The sequence below is a fragment of the Crinia signifera genome, chromosome 1 (genome assembly GCF_055691185.1).
Source record: "Crinia signifera chromosome 1, ASM5569118v1, whole genome shotgun sequence".
NCBI lineage: Eukaryota > Metazoa > Chordata > Amphibia > Anura > Myobatrachidae > Crinia > Crinia signifera.
This window is the reverse complement of record NC_139217.1, coordinates 373938890-373964329: the sequence shown is the minus strand read 5'-3', so window position 1 is coordinate 373964329 and position 25440 is coordinate 373938890. Positions and strand designations below refer to the sequence as shown.

General features: G+C 42.1%; 1 protein-coding gene across 1 annotated transcript in view; it reads right to left on the bottom strand.

Moving 5' to 3' along the window:
* KNTC1 (kinetochore associated 1) overlaps positions 1-25440 on the bottom strand; it is a 227099-nt gene that overhangs the window by 148765 nt on the left and 52894 nt on the right. The window contains exons 11-28 of the mRNA XM_083151336.1: positions 24637-24752; positions 24485-24539; positions 24294-24392; positions 17471-17514; positions 17328-17393; positions 17165-17240; positions 16653-16778; positions 13057-13146; positions 11481-11546; positions 6571-6632; positions 6088-6199; positions 5834-5977; positions 3763-3819; positions 2128-2229; positions 1847-1966; positions 1621-1764; positions 532-630; positions 336-439 (exon numbers count right to left, since the gene is read on the bottom strand). Coding sequence (XP_083007462.1) covers positions 336-439; positions 532-630; positions 1621-1764; positions 1847-1966; positions 2128-2229; positions 3763-3819; positions 5834-5977; positions 6088-6199; positions 6571-6632; positions 11481-11546; positions 13057-13146; positions 16653-16778; positions 17165-17240; positions 17328-17393; positions 17471-17514; positions 24294-24392; positions 24485-24539; positions 24637-24752 — 1682 coding nt within the window. The remainder of the gene's footprint in view (positions 1-335; positions 440-531; positions 631-1620; positions 1765-1846; positions 1967-2127; positions 2230-3762; positions 3820-5833; positions 5978-6087; positions 6200-6570; positions 6633-11480; positions 11547-13056; positions 13147-16652; positions 16779-17164; positions 17241-17327; positions 17394-17470; positions 17515-24293; positions 24393-24484; positions 24540-24636; positions 24753-25440) is intronic.

Sequence of the window (25440 nt, the reverse complement as noted above, 5' to 3'; positions counted from 1 at the left end):
TATTAGGGGTATATATTAGGGGTTTCACCTGTTTTATCTTCAACCCTGATCATACAAAGGGGCAAGAATCACTGCTATTTGTTGAGATACCTACATTTTAATTAAGAATATTTTTATTAAATGTAGAAGTTGGACATTCGCTTGTATTTCAATGAACATGCTCCCCTTCGTCAGGTAACGTAGAAATAAATTTAGATTGTTTTCATCACATATACCGTCTCAGAATGCTGCCGTCCTCTGTTGTGGGAGAAAGCAACACTCGAGCCGAACATCCAGAGTGCTACATCTTACAATCCATAAAACATTCAATAGCCGTTGACAGTTGTTTTTCTTACTTGGGGTGGTCCATCTCCAGATGCTGCTTAACAAGCTGCTCCACTGCGTCACTCCATGGCAACACAGCACCATACATTATTTGAAGTACAGCATCAAATATTAGCTGCAAAATAAGTTATGTATAATAAAAAGTCAGAAAATGTAAAACAGATAATGTCACCTATTGTTGACCTATTTCAATTTGAGTTAACGTACATCTGTATCGGACATGCAGCTAATCACAGCCATAGCCTTTGCTTCCCAAGCCGTTTCAAACAAGGATGCAGAACGAGAATTGCAGCGCTCCAACAAATCCTAACAAAATATAAACCAAAAACACATAAAATCACATAATATAGACACACATATGAATTTAATTAAAAAGTAATCCTTTAAACCAATTCCAAACACCGAAAAAAAGTTGTAGAAAAAGAACACAGGCCTGGGTCATTTAAAATGGCCTGCAATTTCAGGACTGATTCTTGTTGTTTTTGGCATGCCGATTTCAAGTATGACCACCAGATTTTTACAAAGTGAATGCTAAAACTTGGGGAAATAGCATAATACATATTCTGGTTGAAACATTTATTAAAAAACAAACAAAAAAAAACAATTGTTTTGTGCACAAAATTAACAATGGAAATTCATTACTCCATTAACTCTTCTTAATGGAAAAAGACATAAAATTATTTTCTGCATGTTTATAGGTCTTAATACTGCATTTATTTTCTTGTAGATCACGTGCAGCATCCAACATCATTCGGCTATCTTGCTGACATTTAACCAACTCTGGTATCTGCATTCCATCTCCCTAATATCTCGATTAAATCTTCCCTGCTCTTCACTTACAGCACAAAGATTTTCAAAGAATTAGGGGCTAGTCATTTGTGTTGAAATTTCTAAAATTTACACAAATCTATTCAATGAGGCAGTTCAAAATAGAATACCTTCGTTTTAAATAACATTAGATTGGCCACAATTGCAACGGTCAGAAACATTTCCACAATTTGGAATTAAACATTGAATACCACCCATAAGGGGGTATGCAAATTTATTGACACCGCTGTATATGAATTACTTTAACAAACCTAAAGTGCACACATGACGAAGATAGAAAGAAAGTCAGGAGAATGATAATAAAGTAGTAAACAACAAGCAATTGCCATAGTGCCTGTGTACTACAATGCTACATGAGATGATGGGGACATGCAACCTGTTAAAATACAAATCTGAGCATTAATAAAGTCAACCATTAAAAATGTGAAGCTTCCAACATGTTTTTATTGTCCAGAGATATGATTTTACCTTAATGTACTGAAGTAAAAGGTCTTCTTCTTGGAGGCCATGTTGATGCATATAGGGCCTAATAACTTTTTCTAAAGTGGATGGGATAAGCTCAGGAGCCAAGACTTTATCCAACATACGGAACACAATTGTAGTTGTAGTTTCCTAAAATAACCAGATTAGTATCAAAATAGAGTAGAAAGCAAAGAGCTGCAATATTGATGATACCACAGACTATTAAATTTACTTTTTCAAAATCAGAAAGGGCAAGTCTACAATTATACTTCCTGTACAGATCAACCAACTCCTGTAGACTACTGACAAGCTTCATTAACTGTTGTACTTCCTCACAATCACGATCTTCTTCCTATAAAAACAGAAATAGCAATGTATAAATTATATTTACAATGACAAGTTTCAGAAAATAAAAAGGTATGGAAACATGGCAAAATTGTTCAAACATAACTATAGATAGGAAGTTAATGGAATAAAAATAGTAGTAAACAAAATATATCAGTCTTCACTCACCAGCGGTATCCAAAGCCAAGAGGAGGCAATGCCAAGGTCTGCTGGATCCTTAGATAAAAAATATACTTCTGCCATCTCATAACCATTTTCAGGCCAGTTGACCTAAAATTAAATAAAAAAATAATGAAAACAGACAAAACTAACAAAGCAATACCATCACACACATGGGAAAAGCAATTCAGCCACTATAACTATGCAAATGGACTGCTGCAATCTACACACGAGGACTGGGATGTATAGACTATGGTCAATGGGCAGGGGAGATCTATGGGTGCTGCGGGGAGGTTCAGACTGTGGAAAACTACTGCATTGGGGAAGGGCGGGGGGGGGGGGCTATATGCACTGTGATGGTGTAATCTATGTCCATGGGGGGGGGGGGGAGGGGGTTAAAACAGCCAATGGCTAGTGGGGAGGAAGGGGGACAATCAATGGCTGGGGTGGAAATCGGAAGAAGATTAATCTATGGCCACTGGAGGGGGGAATAAGCCATGGCAAACTGGTGGTGGAAAATCGAAGCACAGCAAAGGGAAGGGATAATGTGTATGGTTACTTAGGGGGGGAGGGCTCTATGGCCACTGGAAGATGGTATAATATAAGACCAATGGGGTAATCCATAGTCAGTGGGGAGGGCTGTTTCATATATGGTCCCTTGGAAGGGGGGGATGGGGGTTTGTTTTGCAATTGTTCTGTAATTCTGTAAGTATTTATTTATTTGCAGTTTCTTATATAGCGCAGCAGATTCCGTTGCGCTTTACAATAGTGACAGTCGGATCATAACCAGATACTTGTTTTCTGATTAAGGTGCCCATATACGGTAAAATTGCCGTCGCACAGTGGGATCATAACCAGATACATGTTTTCTGATTAAGGTGCCCATATACAGTACAATTGCCGTCGCACAGCGATGCTACACATACTTTTTGTACTAGATTGCATCCCATTGCATTGCAAAACATGGTTCCAGGGGATGCAGCTGCTATGAGGCCTCTAGGACCAACAGCTTCCCCTGCACCCAATAACACTGCATCCCTATTTCAAAAAGGCTATGGAGAGCAGTAGGAGTGGTCACGGGACCTGCATCCTCTTACTCGGCCACCCACGGGGACCAAGATCTGCCGCAAGCTGCAGGAACCGGCCCCGACTCCTGGCACTGAGGAGGGGGTTTAGATCAAGTGTGTAACCTGCCAGTGGAGGAGGGTCCATGATCCGGAGGTAGATGCACATGTGCCAGTATTCTTGACCGTGGACTTTAGATCATGCACTGGGCTCTCAGCCAATCAGAGGGTCGCCCAGTGTTTTAAATCGTTTTTTCAAATTCTGCCGCCGCCGTTGACCCCGCCAGCCCAGCGCTCCTATCCCCGAATCCCGTGCTCCTGCTGCCGACCACTTGCGATCGCTCATGCAGCACATAATATCTATCGACAAGACATTCAACCGGTGGGCCTGCGCATCGCTCGGGTGACCCATTTGACGTGCATACCATCGTTCAATTTATCGCACAGATGCGGTCAAAATCGAAAGATTGTATGCAATATCGCCCTAGTGCATGGGCACCATAACAATATCTATAACAGATGTATTTAAAAAAAAAAAAAAAAAGCTACCTTTAAACTTTATTGGACTATGATTACTTACCTTATCTGTTAATTCTAGCGCTCTTGCTCTATGTTCCAGCCATTTTGCAACAATTTTCTATGGGAAAAAAAAACTATATAAACAATTTGGTAATTATAATAGTATGAAAATATAATACTGCAAAAACAGAAGGACTGCAACAAACAATTATCAAATTATTCCCATATACTGCCACTTCTGCAGCCAGGGCATTAGGGCCAATTTATGTCATTCAAATTACTTTAAAATATATAAAATGAAACATACTATAAAATAAATTTGCTTCCATACCTGGCCCTGAAATCAGCGACCAGCTCCATGAGGGAGTATGTGGAGCAATTAAGGAAAAAAACAAAAACCTGTGGCAACTGTACTTTGGGGCAAATTCAGAGGTAGACACATTGGCAGGTATTCAATTACATAATTCACCCTGTGCAGTGAATCCTGTTTTGGATTCGCTGCACAATCGCCGGGTTCAGGAGGGCTGGTGCATTCGCTGCCAGCCCTCCCTTACCCCCTATTCAACTCCTCAGGGGCTCACTTCCCCTGGCGGCAAAATTAACCCCCCCCCCCCCCCCCCCGGCGAATGCCGCAGGGAGCAGAGGAACGGCTGCAGGCAGGGAGATGGAAGCCTCCCTACATGCGCCAGACACTGTGGGGGTGAAGGAAGGCTGGCAGGGACACAGAAAGAGCTGGGGACTGGGATAGGGAGCCGCTGCACTGGTCCCACTCCTGCATATTTAATGATCGGGACCAGTGTGCAGTGAATATATGAATATTAATGAGCGGCTCCCTGCTGGCGGGCGTGCAAAATAAAAATAAATAAATATATATTCATGTGCTGCAAGCACATGAATAAAAATAGCATGCCCCTTCACAGAAAAAAAATCCAAATTTTTTTACTCCAAAAAAAACAAAAAACCTTTATTTTAAAAGATCACATTCCAGTTCACCTTAAAAAGATGACAAATGCAAAATGGTGAATCATGGAGAAAATCACTGGACAAAGCAGTTCTCCATATGAGCATTGAATACACTCTCTGCGAATTTGACTATAAACCCCATTGAAAACCACAGGCAAATCGGCAAACATGCGCTGTTCACTTGCAGCGAATGGTCTCCATTGAATAGGGAGAATCGTTAGTTCAGAGGAAAAATTCGCTGTTAGCCTGGATAAATGCCAGATTCGCTGTAAACTACGGTGAATCTGAGGCATTGAATACTGGCTAATTGGGTTCAATTTAATAGGATGAGAGATTCAGAAAGGGAGAAATTTGGTAAGAATTTTCCAGATTTTTTTTAAACGGCAATCATTTACACTGCAAAACCAGTTTGATTTTGCAGTGTAAATGATTGCCACTTTAATCTCTTACTTTCTGAATCTTTTATTCTATTAAATTTCACCCATAATATGTTAATCTAGTTTCAATCATCAACTTGTATACTGGCATGCGCTTGAATAGGCAAGCACTGTGAAGCAAACTTTCTGTGTCTTTGCTAGTGACTTCAGACACAGTATTATCGGCACTTGCACCTGCCCTATGTTCTCTGTGTGAACATGGCATCTTTGGAAGCAGCTGTGCATCTACAGCTGGCCATACACTTAGAGATTTATTGTGCAATCTGGCTGGTTGGAACAAAAACCTGGTAATCATTTGCTTTGAAATGCTGGAAAACTGACAAAATCGGTCATTCAAATATTACCAGATTTTTGTTCCAACCAGCCACATTGCGCAATAAATCTTCAAGTGCATGAACCAGCAACCATCAGTGATATCACGGTGTCACTTTTGCAACACGTCCACTCATTTAGCATACCATCTGAGCTGTATGCAACCGCACCTTTGTACATGCTCAGGTTAATTTGCGAATGCACAGTAGCAACAAAAAAAAATCTGCTCAATTACATAAACATTGATATTGCGTAAAGTTTGCGTGCACCACTTAATAAGGCAAGATGAAACAGACTTTTACATTTAATTAAGCTTGCTTGCATTTTTACATGCTACATTAAAAAAAAAAAACACATTTCACAATTAAAAAAAAATTAGTTGACATGGATTTAGTGAAAAATGTGAAAATGTATAGATACCTGTCCTTTTGGCACAATTCTTCTTACAAAAGGAATCAATATGTTTTTAAACCAAAGACACAGCTCTTGTGAAGGGATAGTTGCTGGAATTGTGCTTAGGAGATTCTCTAGCATCTTCTCATCAAACTTGCTTTCAAACTCTGCCTATAATAGAATGAAATGAATATAACAGAATACTACTTCATACAGTAATAATGTGTAAATAGACTCAAATATAACATGGTAAAGTATTTCATCTTTAATTAGATAATTACCTGATGCCTCAGCCACAGATATTGTGCACAAGACAAATTCCTCTCTTCCATTTGAAAAAGGATGTCTTTTAGTACATCCTGGTTTTTCAAGAACGCTATCCATTCAATGCCACTAATGATGGAGAAACAAGAGGAATAAATCATTTGAGAAATTGATGCATATGCTTAAGGTCCATACACACTGGGCGACTATGCCCAGCGATGATTGCTATCATCACTGAGCGGCTTTCCCCCTGCCCGCGGCCATCAGCAGGGAGAGGACGGCTTTGCATAGCACAACGCTATGCAAAGCCGTCCACAAAGCCACTCATCTGCTGTTAATACCAGCAGATGAGCGGCTTCCCCAGCGATGATGCAGGAGCACGCAGCAGCGCTCATCGCCGGGCCATACACACTGGGCGAATTTGAGCTGAAAGCCGCTCAAACCTACTGTTTTTAGATGTAAAATAAAAAATATAAAAAAAGAAAAGTTAGAACGCTGACCTAAATTTATCTGGTCCAAATGCGCCATAGAATGTAGTAAGTCTTGCTTGAGCTCGTAATACCTGAAATAAAATATTTATACTGTATATAAATCAAATTGATATCATAAAAGCAAAAGGAGATGTTGGTCCAAACAATCATCTACCTTCAGAATCAATAGAAGCCGACACAGACCATTCTTACTTTTCAGAAAGTTCCAAAAACAGCAGCAAGAACAAGAAATGGGTAGCCAATCTACATACTTCGTTTTCCAAGTTCATAAAATGCATTTTTGCTGATCCAGGAAAATGATTGGCTAGAGACCAACTGCACAACTGAGGTATAAAGACTACAGATATCTTTTAAATTAAAAACATATTTCATTTTAGGTTTAATGTAATGTTACAAGAGGCTTTTATTGTGATTTTATTGTTGTGGAATATGGACCGATATATCAACATGGAGATCTGTTTGCAGATTAGCACAAGGATATAATTAGATAAAGCACTAAAGAGCTGTATAGTCTCAGAAAAACACCAAAGAAATAGGTTACATAATTTTAGATGTATTTCACAAAACTAAACGTTTTACACTACGGTTGTGTGTAACAGTTTATTGTGGTATGTGATCTTGTACTTGTTTGGATTATTTTTTCAAGAATAAAAACTTGCCAGTTTGATATTGCACTATGGAGTGCTCCGGTCTATTTTTTTAGACTTCTACAACCTGAGGATCCAGGTCTTGGAGGAGCAGCCATTCTCCTCTTTGTGGACATTTTTTTTAGAAGGTTTTTTGCGCACTTTTTTCATTATATGGTTGGATTTTCCACTTGCAATACAGAAGAACCACGAGTGCCAGTCTCCTCCTCTCTGTTTGCTTCTACCACAAGACAGGCACCGGGGCGGATGACCGCATGGAGTGAGTGCCGGGCCGCACAGATTTATATATATATATATAATTTTTTTTTTTTTTTTTTCAGAAGTGGCACTCACGTTACCTGTATCCTGATGACGGTTATTAAAATAACCGAAACGTTGATGACAAAGTTACAGTAGTCGCTGTCTTTTTTCTTCAGTAAAGTGAGTGCCACTTCTGAAAGTGTATGTGTAATTGCTGGGCATGAACTGTGCAGTATATGTTGGGGGCACCCGGTAAAGTAATCTAGATTGGTCTTGAGTGCTGGATATACTACTCTGCTACTGTTAATTTGAATGGCATTTTCTCAGACTTTTAATGTATACTGGAAGCAAGTGTCTGGCATTTACAGTTATAGATCTATATATAGATTAATATACACATAAAATCCATTACTTGTCTTACCATATAGGTAATTGGCTTGCATAGAAATAGAGATATTGTTTAATACCAGCATTAATGTAATGTGATTCTAACCATAGTGTATATTATGAATATACTGTATATATTAGGGAAATCTTAATAATTTGAATGTACAAATGAAAGGTTTAGATGTTTTAGTAATTATGTATGACACCAATTTAACGTCATTGTTCTTCATAATTTTATAAGCAAACATTTTAGGAGGTCTAATATCCTGCAGGCCACAATGAGCCAAGGGCTCGCTCAAGTAGATTTATTAATTAAGCAAGTTCATATGTACTTTGTACTGTATGCATGATTACAGTGTAAATAAGACCTGATCGAGAGTGTTAAGGCAGATGTGCATAAAGTTGGCTTCAGGACGTGTTTGGAAGTCATAAAACCCCCTGTGCCCAGCATCTAGGTTTTATGACAGGACAGAGCAAGGAAACAACTCTTTTGTTCACAGTCTGGGCAAACATATCCTTGATTAACTAAAGCTGGGTACACATCTATACAATCCCTGTTTTCTTGCGACCGTTCGACCAACCATAGACGCGACCGACCATCCAGAAACACCAGCCGATACGCACGTACACACCTGTGCAAATTTACTTGCGACATCCGATGTACTCCCATCCAAACAGTCGCAAGAAAAAGATTGTACCACCGTACACACTGTCGATTTGGGCTATTGACACGATATATATATATAAACAAACCAGGAAAAAGCACATGTCGACTTTAGCTATGATGTGTCAGCAGTTGGCAGGCTCTTGAGAAACAAATGCTAGTGTAGGACTTGCAGTGAAATGGGGTCCCTTGGCGATGGGCTGCAAGCTTAAATGCATTGATCAATTCATGAACTAAAACCCCATTATTTATTTGATTAATTGTATACTAAGGTGAGTTAGTTCATTATGGAGAGTGTTGAGTCCCTGTATTTGTATGTATTAGAGCATGTGGTCACAGGCCACTTTCACCCCAACCTGGGAATGGCGAGTGCTGTTTGCACCCCATTCGCAGGGATGGCGAGTGTTGTGGTACTCTGTATGTGTGTATATATGTGGGTTAATTTTTATTAACCTTTGTTACTGTGATCATAGCTTTCTCTTTCACCCCAGATGAGCTAATTTATCTGTAACCTGTTACAGCTGCCCCTTTAATTCTAAGTCAGGTGTTGTGTTAGGTGACTGCCTCATCTTTAAAAGCCATAAGGCACTTGGCAGGTGAGCTTTAAACCAGGAAAAAGCACATGTCGACTTTAGCTATGATGTGTCAGCAGTTGGCAGGCTCTTGAGAAACAAATGCTAGTGTAGGACTTGCAGTGAAATGGGGTCCCTTGGCGATGGGCTACAAGCTTAAATGCATTGATCAATTCATGAACTAAAACCCCATTATTTATTTGATTAATTGTATACTAAGGTGAGTTAGTTCATTATGGAGAGTGTTGAGTCCCTGTATTTGTATATATATAAACAAAGTGATCATAATGGGCTGGGTTAAAGGCATACAAAAACATGCTATGGCCACAACATTGAAGTCTATTTAAAAAAAAAAAAAAAAAAAAAAGAAGAAGAAGAGGAGCAAGAATCGCAGCTGCTGGACCAGAGACTGGCTTCTGAGGCGAGACTGTCCATAGTCACCCTGCCGGCTGACTAAAATTTAGACGCTTACCAACCGTATCTGACCATAGTCACCCTGCCGGCTGACTGAAATTTGCTCATCCCCTAGAGCAGCTGACCAAAGCAGGACATGTCATGTTTATGACACCTTGAAACTAGGGAGCATCATTTAGGAGATTTTTTAATAAAAACTGAAGCGATCAGCTAGGAAAACCCATTCAGTGAGTCAGAAGGGACAGGAGCAGGAGAGAGAATGGAACTAACAAGCAATGGGCTGGAGTGAGAAACTGACAGTAAACATGGTGGCTGTGAATGTTCTTTTATTTATGGAGTGCTTAAGTCTACAATTTATGTTCGTTTTGTAGTAGTCTAGGTCTGTCAATTGTTTAATGTCATTTTATGTAATGTAAGCAAGAAGGCGAATATAAATATATATAATAGCATATACATCAATTACTGTGTTTAATGTATTCTGTATGGTTTGTTTTGCCTGTAAATAAATATCATACTATTGGAGCCAGGATTGCAAAGTCTTGAACTCTTATATTTGGGAATCAAATTATGAAAAGTACTCTGCATATGGTATTGTAAAGTATATTAGTATATAATTGCAGATGTCAAATATATATACTATTATATTAGTATAATATATAATAAAGATATTTAAGATAATATTTCACTCTCAATAATTATTATTGTAATGAGAGATATATGATTCCCTAAAACTCAACACTTGTATCAGGGCAAAAAGATGTATTACAAGATAGAAGGAAGATGGAAAGACTGCACAGTGGGGCAGATGTATTAAGCCTTAACAAGAGATAAAGTGGAGAGTGATAAAGATAAAGGAACTGCAAATCAGCTCCGAAGTGCCATGTAACAGGCTATTTTTGAGAAATGACAATAATGAGCTGAGTGGCTGGTCCTTTATCACCCTACACTTTATTAAGTTATTACTTGTTAAGGCTTTTTTCTGTGTTTTAACAAGGGAGTCTCTGGAATGGCTGATTCTAGAGGGAATCTCTCAATTAATTATTGTACACCTATTGGATAGACATAAATCTATGTAGGTGTGTGCATAGACGCAAAGGTCAGCTGTGCTCCCTCAATGGTGTATAGGCCGTTATCTTAACTACACCGTCACATAAGTTGCATTGATCTCGACAATCCGCAATCGACAAAATGGCTCCAACTGCTTTTAAAAGCAGCGGGGATTGAAAACCCCCCTTAAACTGCCACATGATTGAGTTAGGACATTTTATACAGGCAGAAATACAGAGACATCTCTGATTGAGAGCACCCTTGTGAGAGTGGCAAGAAGGCTGTATTGACAACCAATGAGTAAATCTTATACATGTATGCAATTTTTTGGAACATATTTTATAATAGGTATGATGGGTCATTCCTTCAACTGGTTGTCTGATCTTATTAATGTTTATTGCGGCCCCTGATTTCTTTAAAAGCAATTTATGCTTACATTTATGTTTGATTACCGCAATCTGGGCACATATGACACATGTAAGGATGTATGCATTTTATTAATAATGAATAAACTGATATTTTATCAGTTTACAATTTAGCTTTAGGGGGTATTCAATCCAGGATCACGGCTGTCGATCCCTCCCAACAGCCGTGATCCTGGTCAATTTGCGTTTTGATGGACAGGTGAATGACAGGTGGGATTCAATGTCCCATCTGCCGATGCGCGCAAATTGGGCGTGACCACAAAAACAGACTTGGATTGTCGATCTGTGGCCGGAATCGTGGCAATCCACGGCCATTATCGGCAGAACGGGTCCGTTCTGCCGTTATCCCGCTTCAATTCTGTCGCTAAAGACAGCATTGAATAAGGAGCCGCTGCAATTTCCCCCATCAGGAATAGCGGTGGCACATTGAATACCCCCTTAGTCTCTGAGGAAAGGAGTGCCCACCCAAGGTTATTTCTCTCTGTTTTGTTTAGTTGCAAAAATATGTAAAATAATTTAGTACATCTGTGATGGAGACTGAAATCTCATCTGATATTGCTGGTAAAGCCTTGTCCTCCTTTCTCTGAATCTGAAAGAAAGAACATCAAAACATTACACTCCTAGTTTTAGTATTTTTATTTAAAAAAAGGACATTTAAACTGACAAATGGTAAATACACAAAGTTGTTACAATTCTAGCATAAAATATAAAATTTCTTTAAAAAAAAATCATTATTACTCTTTATATATATTGCACCAAAAGGGATCTGCAGCGCACAATAAGAGTATATCCTTGAAAAAGCAAAGTGGGAAATGGTGGCTTACAGTTGAATACAATAGAAGACAAGTGCAGGGTACATACACATAGATGCATCAGCAGATTAAACTAAAATAAGCATCAGGGTGGCAGAAAAACACAATTTAGAGCCATTGAAGATGGTTTAATAAAGAGAAGGAACAACACATGAGAGAGAGGAGGGGCCTGCTCATGCGAGATGCGAGCTTACATTCTACAGGGAAGGAGTGAGCAGACGGACCGGGGTGACACATACAGAGTAGACTGCGAGCATGGTACAGTGGGTTTAAAGGAAAGGGAGTAGTCAAGTATAAGACCGCGCACTTGGAGGCTAGAGTCTTAGACATGAGTTTAAAAAAGTACTGGCACAACCAATAGAAAAGGAGAGGACCAACGACAGAACCTTGGTGGACAACTACAGTTAGTGGAAGTGTATGTGTGTGTCGGGGGGGGGATAGGAGTCATGAGAGGAGGCAGAGATTGAGCGGACAAAGGTAGAAAACAGTGAGGAGAGGGCAGTATCCCCCAGACCAAGGAAGTGAAGGATTTGTAGGAGAAGGAGAGATTGGTCCATTGTAAAAATCAGAAGAGGTCAAGAAGAATAAGTAGAGAGTAGTGGCAATTTTCAGTGTTTTGGTCGGAAGCAAGATTGGAATGGGTCACGCAGTGAATGGGAGGAAAACGAGATTTGTGTCTTACCTGTTAAACATCTTTCTTCGAGGACATCAGGGGCCACAGGGATTACAGTGGGTAGAGAATGGGTCACGAAGCACTGTAATCCTTGTGGCCCCTGACGTCTGCCGCAGAACAAGATTTACGTCTTACTTGTTAAATCTCTTTCTTCGAGGACGTCAGGGGCCACAAGGATTACAGTGGTTCGTGACCCACTCTCTACCCACTGTAATCCCTGTGGCCCCTGACGTATGCTGCAGAAGAAATAAAGGCAGCAATTTGGTTGTAGACCATACACTATGCTTAAATAATTTGAAGGCAAAGGGGAGACATCGATAGGTCGGCAGTTGGAGAGGACATTTAGATCAAGGGTTTTTAAGAATAGGGGAGACAAGAGCATGCTTGAAGGAAAAGCGCTATATAAAAATAAAATTATTATTAAAAGAGCAGAGGTCCTATAGGAGTGTTTGGTTGCATTTGGCTGTGGATGCCTCATACCTGTGAGAAAATACCCTCAAATAAGTATTAAAAAGACACCCATTGCAAAGTTTTAGTTCTTTTTTTGAGTCTGTAGCTGATTAAATTGGTAGCCTATAAACAACAAGGTTATCAGTAAACATTAAAAAACTTACTCTGATCTTCGCATAATTCAGCATATCAAAGGTTGTTTCATAGGTTGGCCACGGTGCATTGACACAGTATTCCACCACAAAATTATCATCCTGTGCATAAAACAGGTGTTAAATATATAATAGCAAAATTACTAAAAATCCATGAGGCCATAGTTCAGATTATCTACATAACTATAACTGAATGTTTGTGTTTGTGTATGGATGTTCCACAATAACTATCGAAAGCTGTAACTAATCGTCTTCAAACTTTGCACACTACATGAGACTCAAATGACAGCTATTACAATGGTGAGCTTATCTTCTAAGGTAGACTGGAAGTTTACATAATGAAACAAAGACACTCCAACACGTTTTTCATCTAAAGTTAATGTATTAAGGTGGACATCACCAAGTACATGTTTTCACCTTATTCAGATCTGATCATAGTACAAATTTGTTTGGAAAATGGTTAAAACAATGTGCATTGCAGGTGGGGCAGATGTAAAATCTATTGAGAGTTAGATTTGTGTGAGTTATTTTGTTTCTGTGCAGGGTAAATACTGGCTGCATTATTTTTACACTGCAATTAAGATTTCAGTTTCAACACACCCCACCCAAATTTAATTCTCTCTGCACATGTTACATCTGCCCCACCTGCAGTGCACATGGTTTTGGCGATTTTCCCAAAAAAATTGTACTGCGATCAGATCTGAATAAGGGCCATTGTCTGTACCGAGTGGATTGTACCCTGAGAATGGGGCGCAGACCCCGAAAGTACCTGTAATTGGTAATGTCCACCTTAATACATTGACTTTGGTTGAAAAACATGTTGAAGTGCCTTTATTTTGGACAGATTTGTAATATTTACAAAGCCCCACAATATTGTGTATTAACACCTGTGGTCTGTTCATTTGAAAAGTATTGTATACTTATGTTTATTTTCTGATAGTTACAGTTCTACCCCCTGATGAAGTCAGGGGGTAGAACTGTATGGAATTTTTAATAAATCACTTCAAGTGATAGATTCTTTCTGTGTATTCCTGAACAGACCTATACCGGTCCAAGTGCTGCAACCCGTGATTGGCATGCCTGTCCTACAGTGTTGTGTGTGTGTGTAATATAGAGTAATTTGTTTGTCTCTTTGTTCCGGCATCAAGCTAAAACGACTAAATGATTTAAGATGGGTTTTTACTATTTTACTCCTCTTTCTTTAAGTCTCAAGGTTGCTAGCCCTCGAGTGATTTAAGATTTCTGTTATGTTTAATGCTCCTCCTTCACTCCTGCCTGCAGCTCCATTGGCAAAGTGCTACTGGTGTTGGAAATGGCTGAAGACCTAAAGCAGAGAAGCAAGTAGCAAGGTGACGGGACATACAGATGGAGCACCTCTCATTTTTGCTGGCACTGCGCCAGAATTTGGCGGAGAAGCGCCCCATCTGACAGAGACTCACACTCGTCTCAGTTTCCCGTCGGCGGGGGGACGGGAACCCTGTCCGTTCTCCGCTTCAGGGAGACGGACAGGGTTAGGAGGGGGGGGGGGGGGAGGCCTCAGGGACCCGGGATGACCCTCGGCGAGGCGGCGGGGACCCCCGTTGTAAGGCGACACACGCGCGCGCGTCCCCTTACGGCGGCTGGGGAATCTTCCGCCATCCCCTGCAAGAGCGAGGCCCGCTCCATCTGTATGTAAATAAAACATGGTCTCTTGTGCTGCAGTTCTGGGGTAATCATGGTGGCTGCAGAAAGTTCATATCACTCTGAACAACATGGCTGGGAAATCTGGACTAAAATGGAGCATTTCAAGGGAAAGGAAGTAATAGGAATTATAATTTGCTATTTAATCCACTATCATTGTCATTACAATGTATGTCCAAATATATTTTATTTGTGCATAAAACAAGGTTTCAAAACAAGAAACAGAGTTTGTGTACTATATCAGATACTGAATTTAAATACCCAGTATTAGGGACCCCCAGTGACAGAGATGCCTTGACGTACGGCCTGGGGGCTTAGCCCTATATCTGCAGATATATGCAACCAAGATCTCTGTATTATCTGATTAATATGTAGTTATTTTCTCACTCAGTGTGCAATTGGGATACAACATGTTTTTTTCCTAGACAGAATTAACCCTTCTCTTTTGGCACCTGAGTGACACACCTCTGATTGAGCAGCTTACCAACAAAAGTGTTGTACTGAATTTAAATGCCAAGCAATCCTTTTCTTACAAATATGTAGTGCCAGTTACATATTAAGTACCGAGTAGTGTACAGATGTACCCAGTAGTGCTTTTAGCAAAAAAAAAAAAAAAATGTTCTGGAATGTATGGTTTTTGGAATAATTTGGATAACGAATATTTGGGATACTCAACCTGTATAAGGAAGTTAAAATCACTGCCTTGAAAAGTGTATGCAGTCATTAGCTCTACAGTGTCTAGGTCGACAGTGAAAAGGTTGAAATGGTCAAAGGTCGAAAAGAGTTTTTTGTTTTGTTTTAATTAAGCCGACGTATCAACAGGGTGGAATTTCATACCCTACCATTCACTACCGTGTGGTGGGAGAATTTAATAGTGTGCCAAGCGCAGCGAGGAACCTTGCCCGAAGCATGGCGAGGGCAGCGAGCCATGTGAGGGGACGACAAACGACTATAACTCAGTTTTTATACTGACAACACTATAGTTTTGCTTCTGGAGATTAGCTGTCAGTGCCATTATGATCTTAAGTAACTGGGGCAATTGTTGGGCTTTATAGTCTATTTGTTTTTAAAGGGCAAAACTATACTTTGAATGAAATCCTTGACTTTACAAAGATATTTTCCTTTGAAGACTGATTAACATCTATCCTGCATCTACTCCTTAGAACAGGCATGTCCAAACCATGGTCCTCCAGCTATTGTGAAACTACAAGTCCCATCATGCCTTGCCACAGCTTTGCTATTAGGCAATGCTAAAACTATTGCAAGGCATGCTGGAATCTGTAGTTTCACAACAACATAGTTTGGATATGCTTGCCTTAGAATTATTCACAAAGAGACACTGGCCTTTAATATGTGTCCAAATGCATGTATATTGTACAATTCTACCCTCTACCATTGAGTTAAGGTACTGATTCTGACAATAGTCATGCAAGTGTCTTTTCTTTTGTCTTATCATAATCTTGGTAGTTAAATATAGCTATCATAAGGTATATGGTGTGTATTTAGACCAAGCAATTGCTGTTCAAGTGCATAAACCCAAGGATGCCATAGACCTTGCCAAATATGCTAATTCAACTTCAATATATTCATATACACACACATCCTGTAATTTTATACATCCGTACTTCCCTCCACCCTCTGATTTGTATAAGTCTCATAACAAATTGAGACCCGCCACAATAATGTATATCGTTAATATCACGTGCCAGTGCCATCCCATGTTGGTAAGTCATTGTGTGTGAGGCAGCACTCTCAGTCTTTGTAGAAATAATACCCTTACAGAGGTATATGCAGTTTCAATGTTTCGTCAATCGGTAATTCAGGTTTTACAATATTATGTATAAGGTTTATGTTATGACCCCGGGGTACAGTGTTGTGAAATATTCTTATTAACAGTATATATAAATAAAGCATATACACAAACATACCTTTATTTTATGCAGATTGCTTTTAGCTTCATCAACAAGTTCCTGCCAAAAGACTTGGTCAAAACTCCCACTGGATGTGGATGCCAGTTTCTCCAGTACAATATTAAGCTTCACTTTATAGACCAGCTGCCAAAAAGAACATTTTAGAATCACATTCAAACTATTATACCGACAGTATGTACAGGGCAGCCATCAGGGGGAAGACTGCAGGGACTCCAGTCCCAGGACCAGACAGAAAGTAGGACCATCAAGTATAATTCACCATCATTTCACTTGACGCCATATAGAGGGTAAGTAGACCGGCCAGTGCTGCGGGCACAGGAGGTTTAACCAGGAACGCCAGGTGTTCAAAAAGGGGGAGAGGGTCGCTGTTTATTTTGTCAGTCCCGGGCCCCACAAAATTTGATGGCAGCCCTGAGTATGTATTTTAATATGTACACATTATTGAAGTTAAAAAACATTGCACAAGAGATTTCTATTATAACAAAATCAGTGAGTGAAGAAAATGTTACCTCAACATCCAGGCCAAACTGAATAGCAAACTTCTCAGCTTCTTCAAATTTGTGCTTGTGTAGTAATCGACTTAATCTGGAGAAAGGAGGAATGATCACTAGTAAAACATATGGAACAAGTTCAAATACTGTTTTCTTTAATTTGCTAATTATACTGCTATACCTGTTTTCTGGTAAAGCCTCTGTTAAACATCTCATTGCAAGGACAGTGACCGAACACTCTGGAGATCTGGAAACAGTTATAAGCATCAGCATTTCAACATTCGAGAAACCAAAAGTAATACCTAAATAACTATGAAAATATACCTTTCATTGTTGTCATATATTCCTTCAAGAAGGTATATTGTATCCTAATGCAAAATAGACACTATGTTAAACATGTGAAGCCCAATTTTTAAAAGGTACATAGTTTAAACATAGAAATAATTTTATACAAAATAAACGAACAAATTGAAAGCAAGATATAACTTCCATTGTTTAACAAAATAAAAGGATAGGATTAGTTCAGAGTACTTAATTAATTAGAGATGTGCAGGTTTGGATTTACCTTGATTTACTATTATCTCCATACGGGATCTTATTGTCTCTTGGCGGTCACATTATGGCTCCAACACATGTGACAGCCGGACAGCTAATAAGATCCCGTTTTGAGATCCGAGTAAATATGAACTTGCTCATCTCTAGAATAATATATTTGTATATACATATTCATCTCTCCCTCTTACACACACATATCCTCCCTCACACATACGCACACTCAGCTACTACTTGCACAAATCACCACACACACAAAACACACATCTCCATCAAGCATAGACAAGCCCCAGATCTCCTCCTAGTACAACACAGATTTCACATTGGCACAGAAGACTACCAATCAGCACAGAGGAAGCTGCCCCTTGTTACACAGATTACCACCTTCACACCACTTTTCATCAAAAAAGGGGATTTTGTAGTTAAATCCTTTTCTCAGACTCCATAGGTGACACTGGAAAGTTACAGTGGGGAATAGAAGGGGACCACAGGGAGCTTGGGCACTTTAGAATAAATTAATAGTGACTAACTCCTCCCCTTCTACTTCCTCTCCTAGGCAGTCTAGGTATGTGCCCGGAGGGAGCTGGAAGAAAGAAGAAAAACACACTTCCGAGAGGAGGTTAAACATAACAAGTCACACACACACTTGCATAGAGTGAAAACATAGTTTGAAGAACATCATTCATAACAGAATGAACACATCCATAAAAGCTGGTAAAACTTAGAATGAAGTACAAAAGTCTCCTAGCCTCAGGTAACTGAACAAACCTGAAATAGCAGTAAAGAGAGAGACAGCGTCGGGTGGGCGTCCAGTGTCACCTATGGAGTCTGAGAAAAGGATTTAACAGTAAGTACAAAATGCCCTTTTCTCTTTCCTCCACTAGGTGACACTGGAGAGTTACAGTGGGGACGTCCCAGAGCTCCCAACACGGGTGGGATGACGCTGAGAGCCCCTTAACACAGAACCGCGAAGCAGCTGCCGCAAATGTGTCAAATTTGTAAAAACGGACAAAGGTCTTCTGTCCAGACCAAGTAGCCGCTCTACATAGATCTTGAATAGAAACTTCACGGGCAGCCGCCCAGGAGGTACCCACCGGCCATGTAGAATGGGCGGATATCGAAGAAGGTGGCACTCTAGAAGAAGCCACATAAGCTTGACGAATTGTCAACCTGATCCACCTGGCCAGGGCCTGCTTGGAGGCGGGCCATCCAGGACGCAGGGAGTCATAGAGGATAAAAAGAGCATCCGACTTACGCACAGACTCCGTTCTGGCAACGTATATGCACAAGGCCCGGACCACGTCCAGTGCTCTAGAGTCATCTGAGTCCTCCCGAAAGGCCGGCACCACAATAGGTTGGTTACTGTGGAATGCCGAGACCACCTTTGGGAGAAAAACACTAGAGGTTGTGAAAACGCAAGAAGGGTGCTTTACAAGAGAGAGCACTCAGTTCCGACACCCTTCTGGCCAAGGCCAAGGCCAGCAGTAAGACAGTCTTCCAAGTGAATTATTTCAGGTCCACATCCTCCATGGGTTCAAACAGAGAGGACTGGAGGAAGGTCAATACCAAGGCCCTTATTCTGATCGGTGCGGAAATTCCCGCATGCGGACGAAATCTGCGCATGTGCAGGCGATTTCGCCGCACGGATTCTTTATACGCCGCACAGGGGGCGTAGAGGGGCGTGAGGGGCTACTTAGCCTCATTACCCTATGCATACGCCCCCCGTTTCATGGGCGTTCCCATGCAAACGCGGGGCGTATGCATGGTAATGAGGCCGTGACGCGTGGGTACGGGGCGGGCATCTGACATCGCCGGATGTCAGCTGCCCGCCCCTATACATGATTTCACACGGACAAGTGTCCGTGTGGTCTTGTGTTGCGGGACCTGGTGGAGCGTGCGGCCCTGCATTCGATGTTCGGCGACCATCGAATGCAGGGGCTGCTCCCACCATGGAGGAGGCGTATCCCCGTACAATTTCATGCGGATCGCCACATATCCGCATACGGACGGCAGGTGGCGATCCGTATGGAAGGCGGGGATTCGCCTGCACGGTTGCGGCCGCATATTCTGATCGGGCCGCACCGATCAGAATAAGGGCCCAAGTCCAAGTCCCATGGAGCAGTGGGAGGCCTGAAGGGAGTTTGCAGCCGCAACACCCCCTGGAAGAAGGTCTGTACCTGAGGAAGAAGCGCCAGCTTTCTCTGGAAAAAAATGGAGAGGGCAGATACTTGAACCTTCAAGGACCCCAGCCGGAGTCCTGAGGACAGGCCTTTCTGTAAGAACAGCAGCAATCTGGCCAGCTTGAAATTCACAGGAGAGACCCTCCTGGATTCACACCAGGCCACATAAGCCCTGCAGATGCGATGGTTATGCACCGAGGTAACCTGTTTTCTGGCCCCTATCATGGTAGGTATTACTGCTTGCGGGATCCCTGCTTTTCTCAGAATGGACCTCTCAACAGCCATGCCATCAAATGTAGATGTTGTAAGTTGGGACAGGTGAACGGACCCTGCGTTAGCAGGTCGTCGCAGAGAGGTAGGGGCCACGGGTCGTCTACTAACAGGCCTGTTAGAACCGTGTACCACGACCGGCGAGGCTAGTCGGGAGCAATGAACCGCACTGTCACCGACTCCCGTCGGATTCTCTGAAGAACCCGAGGGATGAGAGGCAATGGAGGGAAGATGTAGAGGAACTGATCCATCCAAGGGGCATTGAGAGTGTCTACTGCCACTGCTTGGGGATCTCTTGTCCGAGCGCAGTACCGGGGCAACTGATGGTTGTGCCTGGAGGCCATCATGTTTATCTGCGGACATCCCCACCGACGAGTCAAGGTTTGGAAGACCTGGGGGTTCAGACACCACTCTCCGTGATGGACGTCTCGGCGGCTGAGGTAGTCTGCCTCCCAATTATCCACGCCTGGTATGAAAATGGCAGACACTGCCCCTGCGTGCTCCTGCACCCAGCACAGAATCCTCTTCACCTCTCTCATCGCTGCATGGCTGCGAGTGCCTCCCTGTTTGTTTATGTAAGCCACAGCCATGGCGTTGTCGGACTGCACTCTGATGTCCTTGTTCCGAGAACGACTTCCGCTTGAAGGAGGGCATAGTACACCGCTCGGAGTTCCAGCACATTGATGGACATCTGTGCTTCCTCCGGGGTCCACAGTCCCTGGAAGTGGAGACCGAGCGTGACCGCTCCCCAGCCCCTGAGGCTGGCATCTGTGGTGAGGAGCGTCCAGTTGTGTATGGAGAACCTCCGTCCCTCCTGCAGGTTCTTGGAGTGGAGCCACCATGCCAGTGATGCTCGAGCCTGATGGGAAAGAGAGATCCGCTGATGCAGAAAAAGGTGCGAACCTGTCCACTGGCGGAGCAGACACAGATGGAAGGGGCAAGATCGAAAACGCCCGTACTGCACCGCCTCGAATGTGGCCACCATCCTTCCCAGCAGCCTTGTGCAGAGGAGGACTGAGACCTTCCGATGCTGCAGCACCAGGCGAACTGATTCCTGCAAGGACAATATCTTGTCCATTGGGAGGAAAACCCTTCTCTGGACGGTATCCAAGGTCATCCCTTAGGAACAGAATCCTCTGCGAGGGGGTCAGTTGCGACTTCTGGATATTGAGCATCCAGCCATGGGACTCCAGGGTCTGACGTGTCAGCCGGATGTTGTGCAGCAGGATCTCCTTGGACGGAGCCTTCAACAGGAGGTCGTCCAAGTAAGGGACAATGGTAACTCCCTGAGCCCTGAGTATTTCCATCAGGACAGCCATGACTTTGGTAAATACCCGTGGCGCAGAGGAGAGGCCGAAAGGAAGGGCTCTGAACTGTAGGTGACAGCTCCGAACGGCAAACCGCAGGTAAGCCTGGTGAGGGGGCCAGATGGGGATATGCAGGTATGCATCTTTTATATCGATGGATACTAGAAACTCCCCAGGCACCAGGCCTGCAATGACTGACTGCAGAGACTCCATCTTGAAGCGAGTGAACCGCAGAAACGGATTGAGCTGTTTCAGATTCAAGATGGGCCTTACTGAGCCGTCCGGCTTGGGAACCAGAAACAGGCTGGAATAGAATCCCTTTGCCTTTTCCAATTCTGGGACTGGGATAACCACCCCCATGTCCCTGAGCCTTTGAATGGCAGCCTGCAAAGCCCTGCCTTTCTCCTGAGAAGCTGGCAAACCTGTGGGAAAAAAACGTAGAGGAGGAGGCAACAAGAAGTCTATCTTGTAGCCTACTGCCACCAGGTCCTTTACCCATGCGTCCTGGCAAGACATGGACCAAGCCTGTTGGTGAAACAGCAGACGGCCCCCCACCCTGCGCTCCGGACAGGGACTGGGAGAGTCATGCCGAGGGCTTTGAGGTAACCTGTGCATCCAAGATGGGTGCGCTGGCTGAACCTCTGCCTCTTCCTCTGAAGCCTCTAGAACTGGTAGCCGCTCCACATGACCTACCCCTGAATCTGGAACGAAAGGACTGCCCTCCAGTAGTTGGGAAGGACCTGCTGTAGGCAGGAACTGTGACTTACCCCCCGTAGCCTGTGAGATCGTCTTGTCCAGCACTGGACCAAAGAGTTGGAGTCGGCGTCCGCATTCCACTGTCTCAACCAAAGAGTACGGCGAGCTGAAACTGAGAGGGCAGAGACACGAGCCGCCAGCATACAAACATCTGAAGAGGCTTCAACTAAGTAACCTGCAGCCTCACGTATGTGTTCCACGAGAAGCAACATATCATCTGCCCCTGGGTCTAGAGAGGAGGCCACCTGGGATGCCCAGACCTCCATGGCCCTATTGACCCAACAGCCCACCTGTGCTGGCCTTTGCAAGAGACCTGCGGCCGAATAAATATTCTTCAGGGTGCTCTCTAACCTTCTGTCAGATACATCCTTAAGGGTAGAGGCTCCTGGTATGGGCAACACTGTCTTTTTAGACGAGCGTGATACCGAAGAGTCTACAGCAGGGGGCGTCTCACATGACTTCCTAGCATCCTTAGGAAAGGGATAGGAAGTGAAAAACCTCTGGGACACCTGAAACTTCTTGTCCGGGTGTAACCAAGCTTTTTGCAAGTGGTCATCCAGCTCTTCTGAGGCTGGGAAGCATGCAGTGTGTTTTTGCTTTTTAGCAAACACTGAGGGGCGCACAGCAGGCCTCTATGGGTGGGGGGACATAGATAGATAGTTAAGTAGAAAGGGGGGTAGTAGTTATTAGGGGATCCAAGTCTATTCCTTTGGAGGGGGGGGGGGATTTATATGTTTAGGTTAGTATAGAATAGCTGTAGTGGGGGTAGGTTAAGGGATCCAAGTATACCTAAGTTGGGGTTGGGTCATACAGGGAGGGGGGTTATTAGGGAGGTTTGTTTTGGGTTATTAATATTATTATTTTGTGTTCCATATATCCTAAATTGAACCTGGTGTAACTCAAGGATTGTAGGGCTTCAGGTGACTTTAGCAATAAACTCTATGTCTGATATAATATCCTTTACCCTTAACGTAAAGTGTTACCCTTATGGCGCCTAAGGGTACTCTGTGAGGGTGATCCTATTGGTGTATATCACACCGCTACAACCATGCTCATTAGTCTTACTATATATTACACTGCTTTGTTATACCATACCCATAAATTGATGTATACAATGTTGACCTGCACTCCATGGAACAATATCTTGGGGTGTTCTAGTGTGTTGTTTGTTTCAGAAAATCAATAAAAATGATTGAATAAAAAAAAAAAAAGACCATTTCGGGGTGGTCAAGAAGGCATATTAAGTATCTGCAGTCAATTGAGCTCTACGTATAAACAAAAACATGGCTGCTGTGTCCAGGTTACGTAGCAAAAGGGTTACCCTTGCAACAGATTTTCCTCGTTACTGCATACAGGCTACAAACGACTTTGCAATGGTTCTGGGGGTGTCTGTCTTCTTATCTTGGTGGCAACTTCACTTGAGATGATTAGATGAGGTTGCCTAAAAATTCTCAGCTGCATAGGCAAATGCGTAAAAATATGAATTAGGCCCTCTGCCTTTGTAGAGGTCCTGGAGGAAGCAGTGCCAAGAGGAGGAGGAGCGGAGTAGGGACCACACTAGACCACCAGGCCACGAGACACCCTTATAAGTGCACTGTGGCAGCATACAATTTGGGAAATGCTGGGATATATTTGTATGTATTTGCCTATTGGCGACAAATAGTAAAATATAATAAGCTAGTACTATATTAGTGATAAAGCCATCATCACTGCAACTGTGATAGCAACTTATTGCAAATATTTTAAAGTAAAATAATGCTGTGTACACACATGGTACAATCCAACATGAGATTTTGATTATATAGTCAAAATCGTATGCAGATCATACAGGTTTTTTACCTTGCGATCCCGATGCGCGCCCCCGTGACAGCACAAATTGAAACCCAGATAGACCGGGCAGCAATGACTATAGCAGTCGAATCTTAAGTCGAATAGCAAGGGAATCTCACCGTGTGTACACACCATAACACAGTATGCTTTCTCAAATAAATAAATATGACATACAGTAGTCATGAAATCCAAGGCTACATACTGTATAATAGTGAATTGGCAATAAAGATATATATAATTGTCTGAACATACCATTGTGATGCCAATTTGTACAAGAGTGGACACATCAGACACTTCGATTGAATATAGGTGATTCATGGTGGGTAAAGAATAAACTGCAAGGCTTCTCATCTGAAGATCAATATATATATAGTTAATTACAGCAATGACAAAAGCTTTATGACATTAATCACATTGAACTGAACTGAAAATGAAACACTTACTTGTTTGTCATTAGGAAATGTCAAAGCTATAAGCTTAAGGTTAATATCGTGTTGCCTAGAAAAGAAAGATATTAAACAACCATATTCGCTTTTATTGCTGGAGGAACTGAATTGGTTTCAGAAATAGCAAGGTAAAACATGAAGGACTATACCGTGTAACTGAAGATGAAGAATCCCCTTCAGTTGTCAACACAAAGTCTGATATGTGACAAGAAGGCCAGTCCCACACCAAAATTAGAGTGTAAACATCCCATACACTCAGAATGCCCTAAACAGGAAACAGATTTTATGCGGTGATTAATAGATAAAAAAAATATATATATCTTTGTTAAGAGAATGAGCATGAGATGCAGGAACAATCTACTGATAAAGCTCAATCTGTAAACAAGGATCACCATGAATTACCGGTATAATAAAAATGTAATAACATCCAAGCCTGTTTGGAAGACTCTTATACCCCTTTCACATTGCACTTGTAAGCCGGTATATTGCCTTTTTTTAGCATTTTGAAACGTTACAATGTGAAAAGGTCCCCAGTCAATTTACCAGTTACAGAATACCAGCATTTGAAAATGTTTTAAAAGCAGGATCCTACACAGTTCTGAGACGTTTTTCCTGCAGTCTGAATGGCCCAGAACCGGTTTGAACTACACATAACCTGCACAAGGGTCATTGGTTGTCTCCCTGCATGTTGTCACTGCCCACAAGCAGGAATTGCAAAGAAGCAGTTTTTTTATGGGTGAAGCGGTACAAAAACGGTATATAAACAGTAATATACTGGTTACAACATGCAATCTGAAGGCGTTTAACTGGCTTTTGACCCGTTTTATGAAATATTTAAAAAAATGGGTTTAAAGCAGGGTTGCGATGTGAAAGCAGTATAAGATTTTATCAAGTCTTCACAGATTCCTGTAGTGCAGGTCACTGTGTGGTATCCCACCCCGACTTCCTAGTGA